A 13844-nucleotide genomic window follows, 5' to 3' on the forward strand; every position below is an offset into this window, starting at 1 on the left:
CATTTATTTTTTGATTTGAACATTGAAATAAAATAGAAAATCAAAGTGTTATCACTTGCATGTTAACACAAAGGCATTTCTTATAGTGTTAAAGGCTGGATAAAGTTCAAAACATTCTATGATGAATTGTTGGTATATAGAGAAAAACTGTGTAAAACGTTACACTATTTTCTCCTTTACTATTTCACAGACAAAAGTAGCCCAATGTCTGTGTTGAGTAAATAAATGCGCTTGAATTAACATTGCTATAACTCTGGGTTGAATAAGGCTTTGCCCACTAGATGGCGATCACAGAGTGAACAGGAAAAGACCGATGTTGCATCACTGCATGTTTGATGTTCATCCGTCTGTGCAGATTCCTGAATCCTCGAGTCTGTCGGAGTCTTCATCACCAAAAAGACATAGTTAGCAGAAACTTTGATAGCCTAATGATGAAGAAAAAAGTTTAACTTTTTTTTTTTTAAATTTGCGGATGAATATGACAGCTTGTTATTTTCCTAACACTGATACTTAAAACACTTTCAATGTCTACTTTTATAAGAACTGCCAATTCTAGCAATGCAATGCAAACGATATTTTGAGTCAGCCTATAATATAATCTCTTCAAAGGCATATGAGAACGCTCTAAAGACGACAGTCAAAGGAAACCTGAATTGTGTCAAACCCTCCAGTATTTATATTGTTACTAATAATTTGCATTATTATATTTCACCTATGTCACCCCGTTTCTTGGTCTTCAGAGGACCCTTTATTTAGTTTTATTCTACTTAAGACAATTTCTTCAGCGTTGAGATTGGAACGTGTTGATACATAACATGGACTTTATTAGTTTTATTATTAGAAATAATTCAATGTGAAACGATACCACGAGTAAGATCGCAATTTGTTTTTTAAGCGATTCAAAATCTGACAATCCCTTTTCATCCTTATAGAGGCTATCAATCGATCTATCGATAATTCCGGCCTCTCCACGTGTACTTTACTTCCTGAGCACTATAAGCAGTTTTCTAATGGAAAAAAAAAAACGTTCATGTGCGTTTCTGGTCACTTTCTTCAACTTTGGAGGAGAGAGATAGAGAGAGAGAGCTAGAGAGAGAGAGAGAGAGAGAGAGCGAGACAGTGAGGGAGAGAGAGAGAGACATAGATGGGAGGGGGAGAGAGAGGTAACCGGCACCTGCACATGGAGGGACTTTCTTTCTCTCTCTCTCTCTTCTTCCTGTTTACTCCTAATACAGAATAAATGATAGACAAACAGGCCTACTCAATAACAGTGACTCAGGGAGGTCGCGCTGCTTTTTGCCCCGGACATGAAGTTGCAGCAGAACTGAGAGGAACCGGTAACTGAGAACCAGGATACTTTTCTATCGTCTTAAAGCTCGCGTTAAACAGGTATGGGCTTCTTGAAATCTTATAAATGTCATTTAAAACGTTAGGTTAGGTCTGCTCCAAAACTTTCTTCACAACATAACGACTTTAAAAAAAAAAAAAAAAAAAAAACTTTAGTCAAAATATTTCACAGTGTTTCCTTAGAGTAGCTGTTTTGGAACGATTAGCATTGTTTTTATTTTTGATAAAACTTGATAAAAATGTAATCTTTACATTTTTTTGAAGGGATTTTCAGAACTTTAATTAGCCGATTTATTTGCTGGTTGGTCACAAACTTAATTAATTCGTTTACTGTACATTCCGTTTCACATAGGCCTATCCATTTGAATGAAAACACATATGTATGTTTACCTGCCTTCTCTTTACACCATGAAAATATTATAGTATATTATTTTGCAAATGTTTTAAAAAAAATGAAAGAACTAGTAAACTTTAGTTTAAAAGGTGCTTAATAAAAAAAACCAAATCGGCTATTTTATTGTTATGACCTCCTTCAAACTCTGCCCAGTCATATTAGGTCAATATTTCAGCTGCGTCCTGCTTATCAGTAAACAGTTCTTATTAAAGGATTTCCATCGTTGCAGATATGGATCAGAGGGCAGTGTGTGCCGGATGCCACCGGCTGATCTCAGACAGATTCCTGCTCAGAGTCTCTGACGGCCTCTGGCACGAGGAGTGTGTGCGGTGCGCCGCGTGCGGGGACGCGCTCGCAAACTCCTGCTTTCTGCGGGACCATAAACTTTACTGCAAAAGGGACTATGCTGAGTGAGTAACGGACTCGATTTATAAGTTATTGTTTTGTCCTTCCTGATGTTACAGCTGAAATCACAAAACACACAAATAGGTAAATCATTTTTGACTTCGTCAGAGTGAAGAGTTGAAGTAGATGTGATTTTACATGGTAATGTAGGCCTAATTGAACTGAACTAGTTTAAGCTTGTTTCATTTTAATTACTGTTTATAAGGACAATTACTGATAATGTTGTTACATTCAAATCAGTCCATGTCTTTGTTTTTTCTTGTCTTGTCATCATGCTGTGTTAGCTCTGGCACTTGCGCCCATTTGCAAAGTACAGTAGCTACTCCCCATACTTTATTGTGCATTGGCGAAACATCTTACTTTGTCAAACAATGCCCTTTTATTTAGTTATAGACTACTTGTTGGTCGCTTGACATATTTTTAAATAATTGTATTCTATTTATTTGGCCCAGGGGTCCTAAAGGTTATTTTGTGTTATTACAGTAAGATAATTTTCACAACAGAACCCTTGTCCAGATTTGACCTTGACTAAGAATGTGTGTGTGTGTGTGTGTGTGTGTGTGTGTGTGTGTGTGTGTGTGAGAGAGAGCAGAGTGAGGAAACATGGGATTTCTTGATATAGTTCTTTTTATACAAATTTGCATATGTACTTCTGGGTGTAATTTATAGCTTATGAAAATAGCATTGTGTTATGTTTCTTTGTTCATGTTACAATCTTTTTGCGTATATGGTTTAAGTGACTGCCAGAAAACTTGGCACAGTGTACCAAGAGATGAAGGTGACTGTAGGAGGAAGGGGTGGCAAGGGAGCTGGAATGTGAGAACACTACTGCATAGTGGACATCCATACACACGCACATGCACATACACACCTACAAAACAACACAGTCACACCTTCACACACACACATTCAGCACACAACCAGGGGTAGAGCTCAACTGACACATTGTCAAAATGTGTTAAAATTTGGAGGCCCATCGGCGTGGCAACTGCAAGCTGGGGACAACATATGGTCTTGTCGCTGAGAATCCCCCCCTGCCCCCCAACAATCCTACCATCATCACCCATCGCCGCCCACTGCCTCATCCTCTCATTTCTCCTCCAAAACACGCTTTCACCTCAAGAACCAAAGCCATAACCGCACACCTATAACAGGCAGCAGCTCTCAGTATTTCTGAGCAATTTAGGGACGCTCGTTCTGCCAAGACAACAAATGTTACACTTAGTAGTCCAAAATGTTCTCCCTCATCACCACTTTAATAGTCCACAATGTCACATCGCCGTAGTGTTTGAGGCCCATGGACCTTTTTGAGCAGAGTTTGCATAAACTGATGACCAATAATAATTTTTCCAAAATAATTTAAAATTAAAATTAATAAACAGGATCATCATATAACAGTTAAAACCAAAACATTAATTTCTCTTACAACATAAATGTCACACAAAGTGTTTTACATGGACATAAAAGAAAAGAACATGTTATAAATAAAATACTCAATAAAAAAAGGAACTGACAAACTGGTACATTAACACATTAACACAAATCTGTTGATCAAGACTTCACGTTATCGTAATTGGTAACATAAACAGACATATATTGATGGTATAGCATTAATGTTATTTATCTGTTGTGACATAGCCTACATTTAGGGGGTAAGCGTAACAATTAAATCAATGTTTTCCAAGTTTTCTGAAACTTAACAGAGGAGCCATGTATCATAAATCAATTTTTTTAGGTTTAATGTGCTGCATTGGATGACTAAACATTTGAACCAGCTTTTAATGGGAAATAAAAATCTGATCAGATTCCCGTAAAAGATTCACAATTCAAAATGCTGAGCATGAGATGAAAGCGCTTGGCCAGATCACAAAGAAGAGATGTGGACTGAGAGGTAATTAGGAGAGAAGAGCCATATGTCAGAAGGTGTGCTGCAACCCTACAACAGAGACAATGCTGCTGGTTTGAACTTATTTTGAAAGGGAAAGAGCGCTCCATGAGCCCTGGCGTTATGTGCCGTGGCATCTGGATGGCTCGGCTCACAGCAGCCCGCGTGTCGAGCGATGGGACGACGCCCAGTCGACCGTGAGTTATCTGACCTGACCAATTAGCAGGAGGCCGGGTGCCAGAGCTCTGCCTCTGAGCTCTCCCATCTCCACCTTCCCGCTACATCCTGTGAGTAGTTACGGCTCCTTATTACACATGAGCATCACTTTGTCCACCATAAGGGTTTTTAAAAACTGTGCCAGTGTTTCTCTCGCAGTGCAAACTGTGTTCTCCTCCCTTCTTTTCAAAGGTTCCAGGAGGAGTGTGAAGCCAGCTCATAAGTGACGATTATTCCATACTGTGACAACATTTGTCTCCTACCACACGCTGGATCTTCTGCGTGTTTTTCCCATGTGCTTTTGTGGCAGTAGACCACCAAGTTTGGCCAGTTAATGGAAACTCAAAGACAATATTGCCAGAATGTGAATATCCTGAACAAAGGAGTTTAAATTGTCATGAAGGAGGCAAATTTAAACCAACTCCTGCCCAGTATCTGAGAAAATTAAGTGTAAATCAAGTAAAGGTAAATTCTTCATACAAACAAAATCAACTACAACAGTGGCAAATATTGTCATTAAGCATGGGCTAAAAAATCCTGACCTTCTGCAGAAGGGCAGACCATCACTTAAAATGTACTCAGACACCTTGGAGCACCCAGTGAAGAAGTTTTGTTTTGTTTTTTAGTCTTTGTTAAACAGACAACAGAGCCTTAGTTATGCTAAATGATAAATCTTCTAAATCTAAAAAAAAAAAAAGTGTGTTTTAAAGTTTTGCAGCATCAAAGTTAAAAAGGAGGGAAAGGGCTGTTTGTGGTAGATTGGCTAGTTCACCCTCGCTGAACAAATAATTGCATTTGAAAAGAATTGTAATTTAGATAAAGTGATAAAATAATAATAATAATCAAAATGAACACATATTTTGTTTCTTTGGCATAAAAGTTCTCTCAGGCAAAACAGACATATTGGGAAATACCCCTGACATGATTGTCCCTAAAACTCATACAGTTTATTGACCTGCAGCATATGAATAATATACACACACTGCAATGAACTGAAATGTAACAAAGCACAATACAAATGTCCTGCCTGCGATGTGATGTTTTGGTGTCTTGGATTCAGATTGGCTGAACGGTTCAGTGACTAGTGGACTGGTCATCAGATTGTTCGTCGGATCAGCGGCCTGACTGTCAGTGCACTTGACCCGCAGATCTGTACCTGATACAGATAGTGTGTGTGTGTGTGTGTGTGTGTGTGTGTGTGTGTGTGTTGAGGGAATGATCCAAGTTAACCTGATCGAGAAACAGGATCTGTGTCTCTGCATGTCCATTGGACCAGCAGTCTGTTTGTAGACTGCTAAAGGTAGGCACTGAGGTCACAGACATTAAGAAAAGAGGGCTTATCTCTGGACTAAATGTGTGTGTTTGTGTCCGAGTGTCTCAAAGTTATCCACCTTAAGAATGGCTGTGTCTGTGAGGAGTGCAGGATTTTGCTGACTTATTTCTCCATAATGATTGTGTCACTAATTGCCATGACTAAATCCAGCGTGACTGAGTGTTCCCGCTCTCCTCGCAGGGTCTCTGAACGCCAATCACACCAACGGAAACTCTGAAATATTAAACACCTCAAGCCGCTCCATAAGTATGGGAGCTACTCTTACCTTTGCATTAACAACGCTCAGGAATACTTGGTATAATAGGATGAACGGGAGAAGGTGCATTATGGAAAAGCGATTCTCGAAACACAAGAACGTTAATGCCCATGGTTTGTTCATCACTGTCATTTAGCATTAGCATCACATTCAGGCATTAAATGAAGTATACTCTGCTGCATCGTAGAGAAATGTTCCGGGTATTTCCTCCGCCATACTTCCTGTAAAAATGTTTTTTTGTTGCATCTTGTGTTGCCACAGGAATGAACATACCACAGACGGTATGTTGGCCATATTAAAGCGCATACCATTGAAGCCATGGAACAGACGACTCGGACGGGTCAAGCAGCCCGTCTGACCCTCCTGAGCTGCTGGGAATGGGGTTTTAGTGTCTCCTTAGCGACCCCACGGCAACAGTGAGAGGTCTGAGCAATGTTTGTCTTCAGGATGTTGAAGCTTAAGACCTTTGACAGGGACTGTCAACCTGAGTGTTTGCTCTATGTTCAGACAGAGGTTTTGTTAGGTTGTCAATATTGTGCTAAAGTTGTTTTACATAGATTCAAAAAACAAATTAGAATGCGGTATTTTTTTACATGAAGCTAACTTGAAATTTTTAGACAAAATTTGGACAACACTTATCGGTATTATGTGGACTTAAATTCAGTTTAAACTAGAAGTGTTTGGCATAGGGGAGACCTGGGGCAATGCAACGTTGTTTTTACATTTCCTCCATAACTCACAGATTACAAGATAAATGTATGCACTAAATAATGAGGCTATTTCTATATGTTTAACCATCAAGAACAAGACATATTGATTCAATTCAATGAAAGAAGTAAGATTCTCACAATTACCCCCACCATTTTGGCAAATTTGGTGAAGAAATCCCGCTCATTTTCTGTAGGCAGAGAGAGAATGCTGCTGGGCATGTGCAGAGAAAGTGCCATCACTCTAGCTTGTTTCATATTGGAGGAATTGAGCATGTTATGATTGCCACCTGTTACAATTCAATTGCCTCCAGTATCCCCTGTAAGTGTCACACAATGGGATAAAAAGTATTTTTCTTTTACAAAATTTTTTGTTTAGAAATGTAAATTATTTATCAAAATAATTTTACATTTAAGTATTTCTTACAAAGGAGATGTATACAGTATATATATATAATATCTGCAGGTGACCACATATGTGACCATGTAAGATGAAAACTTAAAGGCCAAGTAAAGGCATTAGTAACTGAGTTAATCAGAATTATATATTCAAAACAAACTTCACATAATTCATTTTACTTTTTTAATTCATTCTAATCTCAAATGTTTTGTTATTGCTAGAAAAAGTTTTTATATTGAACAATTTACAATTTATGTATATGTCAACTTCCCTAAAAGACCACAAAAAGTAATTTTAGTTGCAAACAAAAACACTTTAAAAAAGCCTATCACTTTGTCATGCCATGGGCTCCCTGGTCTAGTGACCCAGTAAGGTCTGAGACAAACACCAGCTCCAGAATGATGACGCATCATCCTGCATGACAGACCCCAAAATGCGGTGGTGTCAGCCAGCGGACAATGGTCCTGCTGCTCGGGGGCTGGCTCTGCCTTTGTCCCGCTCTGGTTAAGCAGACTTAGGGATAATTCTGCAGATAATTCATGGGACTGGAGGCTCAGCCTCTCCCACCAGGACATCTGATTCCCCCCCCTCTGCCTGGAGCCATGGCCTGGCGAGAGCTTTTCTCCCACCTCCCCAGGAGCACAGCCTCGGACACGGCAGCCGGAGCCACGGCAACAGTCTCTGAGGCTAAGCCCACCAGTCCCGGTTGCCAGGCGCTAAGATGCACACCCGCCATGCTGAGGGTATGTGTCTGCATGGCCGGGGCAGGGGGAGGAGGAGGAGGAGAGGGGAGAAGTCAGGTTGGTAGTTGTTTTGAGTGACAGCTCGACTCAGCAACATTCTCTAAGTCAACCCAGCTTTTTTTTCTCATGGAGTATTTCTTACTGAGGAATGAGGACTCACGTCTCAAACTCTAATGAGCCAGACAAGTGCATTACTCACTGCTATTTACTGACCTCTCACAAATTCTACTTCCTTGTTACCTCCCCACCCTCCTCTCCCTCTCTGCAGTCTGTTTGCAGTGCGCTGTGGGGGCTGTGCGGAGGCCGTATCTCCCGCAGAGCTGGTGATGCGTGCTGGGGCCGCTGTGTTTCACCTGCGCTGCTTCACCTGCAGCGTTTGTTCCTGCCGTCTGCAGACCGGAGACTGCTGCATCCTTAGAGAGGGACAGCTACTGTGTGCAAGAGATGACTATCACCAGTGTGTGGCCAGCTCGGCCTCCTCGGACACAGGTACAGGTACAGGCGTGTGTTTGTGTGAGTGTGTGAGCACGGTCTTGACATCTTTTTTTAAATTGAAATATATCTTTTTCAGTTTAACAATACATCTGTCACAGTTCAAAGGTCAAACTTGAGTTAGGACTAAAGACTCTGAATAAACATATTTGTATTCAGGTGATGAATATACCATTGTATCTCACTTACACTGAGTTAAGCACACCCTGAGCATAGTTTAATACTCTGGTACTTAACAACAAAAGGCGCAACATTATTGATATATATAGGGTAAATGTAATTGCCTGGTGTGATGTTAATTAAAACTATTTCTTCTACTAACTAGCCATTCACACATTGAGAAATGTAATGTGGTCCAGAAGCTTTTAGTCACTCTAAGCTGTTAAAAATGAAAGTAGAGTTCAGACATGTCAAGAAGAAATGGCTTTATTAATAAGAAAAAGAAAAATACTAAACCAATGGGACTGTTTGACATATTAATTTTTTCTTTCTTTTTGTCTTTTTTTTTGTTCTCATATCTGTCCTCTAGGTAAAAGTGATGAAGAAGAAGAAGAGGAGGAGGAAGAGGAATCTGGGAGGATTACAGGCAGACGAGTCAGATCAGAAGATCTGGACAGCAAGCGTCCTAAAAGGCCACGCACAATTCTGACCACTCAACAAAGACGGACCTTTAAAGCCTCCTTTGAGGTCTCATCCAAACCCTGCCGAAAGGTAGAAAAATCTTTAACTGGAGGTCTGGAGCTACTGCAGAGATAGATAGATAGATAGATAGATAGCTAGATAGATAGATAGATAGATAGATAGATACTTTAATGATCCTGAGGGACAAGAAAATGTAAATAACCTGTGCAAGAATAAGAATAGATACCTATGTACAGTTTAAAAAACACAGTAAAATTAGTCCTGTACATAGACCTACAGCTGTACAGCATCATTTTTGTTATAAGGTGCAGCAGTGTCTGAAAAGAGGTACGGCAATTTATTAAAGAGTATGTGCATACTTTAAGTTGCGATTTTGCTAATATATTATTTGTAAAGTATGCATTAAAGTGTCAAACTAGAGGACGTGTCTTTAGCACAGCTGTGCAGCTGAACACAGGAAAATGCAATAGTATGTGGATACACAAAGCTGAAGACCCTTCCCCACTTCATGTCCATGTTAAGACTTTTTGCACATTCAAATTTTCATAGACGTTATTTCTCTGAAAAAAATTGATTTTTTTTCATACGTTTGAAGTAAAACTCCCACTAAAGCTAGAGGACGTTGTCTTATTAAAATTAGTATATTACACACATTATACATTATAAAGACTAGCCTAGGGAAATGATCATATGCAAGGGTATAAAACTTGATTCCTTTTAAATGATGAAGTTAAATAGAGTTGCCAGTTTATTTAGACAAAATAAGAGAAAGTCCAAATGATGGAACATTTAAAAAGTCATACCCTTAATATATTTATATTTCACAAAAATAAAATAATTGTCTTCTTGTATGAGGCAGATTGAGTCCGTCAAATTGGTGATGTAGTACTAACTTCTCAACCTTCAAATGACCTCCTCTCTTACTCTGTTTCTAACCCCCCCCAATCTTGATCCAAGGTAAGGGAGACCTTGGCAGCAGAGACTGGTCTGAGCGTCCGGGTGGTGCAGGTCTGGTTCCAGAACCAAAGAGCCAAAGTAATACAAAGTACACACTCACATATACACACACACACACACACACAGTCATATGCACTACTAATAAAAGGACTCTGTCGGCACTGTGTTTGTATGCCAGCGTGGAAATCAGCCTGGTTATCTGTTCATACAGGAAACTGATGACATCTCACTGGAGATCACAACAGATTAAAGCCCATATTTCCTCACAAAGTGGGCTCATGTGTGGTTTCCCTCCTCCACTGAAAGATGTCCTTTACCTCACTGTTAATACTCTGCAATTCAGTGGACACACTCGTACACGTGGGTGGCAGAAAGACTGTGGAAATGTTTTACAGTCTATGCGTACTTTGTGTGTGTGTTTTCAGATGAAGAAACTGGCCAGGAGGCAGCAGCAGCAAGAGCAGCAGCAGACTCAGGAGCAGCACGAGCACCCATTACATAAAACAGGTATTGTACTTTGAAAAACTTTTTTTAATGAGAGCTTCAGTACTTAATTATGATATGATATCAAAAAAATAATTGAATATTCAATTTATAAGATGAAAGATTTTTTTTTAATTCTTAAACATAAAAGGTCAGTTTATAGAATCCAAAGAGGCTGAATAGTTCTAACATGTTGAAGGTAGCACAGGCCCTTAAAGATCGCTGAAAGCAGATACTGACACAGGCAACAGGGAAAACCTTCTCCTGTGTCTTGTGCCCCACAGCGCCCTCCCGTGGTGGTTTGACCTCTGAGATGGAGCACCTGGGGTCCTCTTATACCCACATTCAGCAGCAGCAGCAGCAGCAGATGGGACTCACCACACTGGAGCAGCAGGACTATGACATGGACCCCTTCAGACAGGGCTTGACCCCTCCTCAGATGCCAGGGGATCACATGCACCCCTACGGTAAATAAAGACCTCTGTTGAGCAGTGATGGAGAATTCCATGTTTTAAGTATTATTCAACAATACTTTTGTGATATGTAAAAATAAAGATTTTAATCATCAGAAGATTAATTGGTTTGAAATGAACAGCAGCATATGTATTTTTAGCTTGGATTCATATGCCCAGACTGGCTGATACATTGGGTGCAGGTGGATAAAATAATGAGGATAAAACCTGACTTATAACATATAACATGATATATTGCATTATGAAGTAGTAAAACAAAACCATGAACAACATCCAGAATCCACTCTTCTTTAATACAGCTGCAAAAGTGAAACATTCAGTATACTTTACAATGGTTGTGGTGATTGCTGGCCCTTTGTTTTGGATTTTAATTTGATTATTAGTTGCACCTACTTCACTTAAGATTTATTTTTGGGCTTTTGGGGCTTTTATTGAAGAGACAGGACAGTGGATAGAGTCGGAAATGAGAGAGAGCGAGAGAGTGGGGAATAATATGCAAGAAAGTAGCCACAGCTCAAGTTTGAACCTGGGCTGCCCACTTGAGGACTACAGCCTCCGTAGCCCCCTGTTACTATACTTTTTTTTGTCCATCAGTATTTTCGTGTTTAAGGACCTTTACAACTTCTCCAAATTACATTTTTTTTCTTAAAGGAGTTCTGCAGTGTTATGAAGCTCAAAATAGCTAGGTCTTAAAAGTCAAAATATGTGAATCAGAGGCTTAGATATTCTGAGACATTCAAAATAATGCAACATAGTAGCACCTTTCAGTGATTCTTATTATTTTTGGTAAATCACTAAGGCTCGTTTTTCTGACTGTAGGATGCTCCCTTTCAGTCCGACAGACAAAATTTTCCTCCTGCTTTAACAGTATAAACTGGAACTTGAGTAAAATGTTTGATGTGCCTCTTTAATCAACTAATGATCGTTTTATAAAGCTCAATTCCCAAGTGATGAAATATGTGTCTTTTTATAGGTTTTAAGGGTCTATATGGTGACATGGACAGAGACCCTCTCTGTCACGTAGCTGACAGCGACTGCCTCTCTCTGGGGGACTCTTCTCTGCTCACCCCTATCGACCGCCTCTACTCCATGCAGGTATCCTACTTCACCTCCTGAGGGTGGTGAAGATCAGACTCAGTGAGAAGTGTTGCATCCCTCATTTTGCTGAAGGTGTGTGTTTATTTTGCAGCACTCTGTTCTCGTCATGTATCTGCCCCGTACTGTGCAGAAGTGGTTGCAAAATGACTGCCAAGGGGACATGGGTACACTGTGATGCCATGCAATATAACGTGTGCACCTCCATGTTAACATGATTACACTACTGCCTCTTACGCTTTATAATCCCACAGACTGTGTACGCACGATACCTCTGACATCTCTCATTATGTTTGAATGTTAGTCATGAGATTATATCTGCATCTACTAATGTAAATAGCTCTTTGGGTGTGTATTTGTATTTATTCCTGCAATGTGTGTATGCTAATAATCTTGAATGAATCATCAGTGATCAATAAATAATGGTTATGATGCAGCGAGTATTTAGTATTGAGTAAATATAAAGAACAAGCTGAGGATGGCGTGTTCATGCTAAGGGTTAAAGCCGGGTCAGTCCATCCTCGGTGCTTATCGGTCCGATCTAGGTGACAGGTCAGCCAGGCATCTTCCCCCTGGCTGTTGGGTGGATCATCAGATTGTAAAACGGCTGGCTGTGACAGCTGTATGGGTCAGTGGCAGGTAAGCATCACAACCGCACCGACATCATCAACGCTCACATTGTGCTCCTCATGGTCAAAGGCCCTTGCTACATTTTTCTGCCTTTTCCTTCCTCCAGTCGTAGCACACAGGAGGGGCGAGGGGGAGACCACCCAGGCTCTGTGCCCAGCTGGAATGCACCGATCCTGGGGAGGGAGGTTGAGAAAACCCTCGAGACAACGGAGGGGCTGAAAGCTGTGTCAGGGGAGAATGCCCAGGGTGACACAGAGATATGAAGCCCCACTGTATGCAGTGCCTCCTTGCCCCAGCCGTGAACCCTCTCCTGGACCCGTCTCATCTTTCCCACTATGAAATCAGACCTTACAGAGCAGAGAGCGCAAGTCAATGGTCAGGAACAATCTAACTGTCTGTCACCGAGGTATGCCACTGCCAACCAGAGCTCAAGAAGTGTGCAGCAGAGTATACAGAGTGTGCTTCTTTTAGTCTGCTTTTTTGTGTCTGTATCAACTAAGTGTCTGCTAGTGTGTACGTATTAGGAGGAAAGTCACTCTTTGTTGTGACCACTGAAGTATCGCAATGTATTTCCTTGTATCTTTTGGGAAGAAAAGCCAGACTTAAATATTAGGAAAGAAGCCAAGGTGGTCACCTGCGGGGTCTTTCCCCCTCTTGTGTGCGAGTCTGTGCACACTTGGCATGCATACATGGCTGCCATCAGCAGTGGGTGGCATGAAAAAAATTATCAAAGCGTGATCATACGGTCACAGCGGGTAGCAATAACCTCATTATTATTCTGATGGTAGCCAAACAGTTCCCTGTCAACAGTTTGGTTATTTATTGCACCCTTAGTGCCAACCACAGGCCACAAACCCTCTGTCTTTTAACCGCTATAATTGGCTTCATGCTGTTGCAGCGCCAAGACAGATGCACACGCTTTGCTGAAGATACTCCATTAGCCTTTTGCAGCATATTTTAAGTCTGTAGGTTTTCTTTTGGTAAAGATGCACAGAACAGAAATGATGTACACATTTGAAACTTCACACATTTTATGCAGATACGTTTTCAATTAAAATAGGTAGGCTTTAAATGTTAATTTTCCCAAGTTTTAGTCATATTGCTTATCCATTTAAGTGCCAGTACATCACATTTAGTACAATATACTCTAGCTATGGTGGGGGTATAGTGACTCGATGTGGGACTCGTGCCCAGTCTGACACATTAAGCTGACACTGATAATAGATCACCTCTTCAACACTCAGTGACAGGACACTAAATGTGCTGAACTGGACACTTTGTGGGAGTTCGGTAATCTCAGAGATTGTTTTGCCACTTCCCCAATTGACCCCACTGTTAGTGCATGTGACGGAGGCCAAATGTAAGTAAACTCTGCTGCACCAACAA

General features: G+C 40.6%; 1 protein-coding gene across 2 annotated transcripts; it reads left to right on the forward strand.

The window, feature by feature from the left end:
* Positions 1-1167: 1167 nt before the first annotated feature.
* lmx1a (LIM homeobox transcription factor 1, alpha) lies at positions 1168-13833 on the forward strand. Of its 2 annotated transcripts, XR_010666545.1 has the most exons (9): positions 1168-1389; positions 1971-2151; positions 7955-8175; positions 8708-8889; positions 9778-9855; positions 10203-10284; positions 10545-10727; positions 11707-12467; positions 12565-13833. XR_010666545.1 is itself a non-coding variant. In XM_020647598.2 (8 exons), exons 2-8 carry the CDS (start codon positions 1973-1975, stop codon positions 11847-11849), a joined length of 1068 nt encoding a protein of 355 aa, XP_020503254.2. In that variant the 5' UTR covers positions 1168-1389; positions 1971-1972; the 3' UTR covers positions 11850-13833. The 2 variants fall into 2 exon arrangements, 1 of the variants encoding a protein (XP_020503254.2); XM_020647598.2 differs by having other exon boundaries at positions 11707-13833.
* Positions 13834-13844: the final 11 nt, after the last annotated feature.

Source organism: Labrus bergylta, chromosome 6 (assembly GCF_963930695.1).
Source record: "Labrus bergylta chromosome 6, fLabBer1.1, whole genome shotgun sequence".
Classification (NCBI taxonomy): Eukaryota; Metazoa; Chordata; class Actinopteri; order Labriformes; family Labridae; genus Labrus; species Labrus bergylta.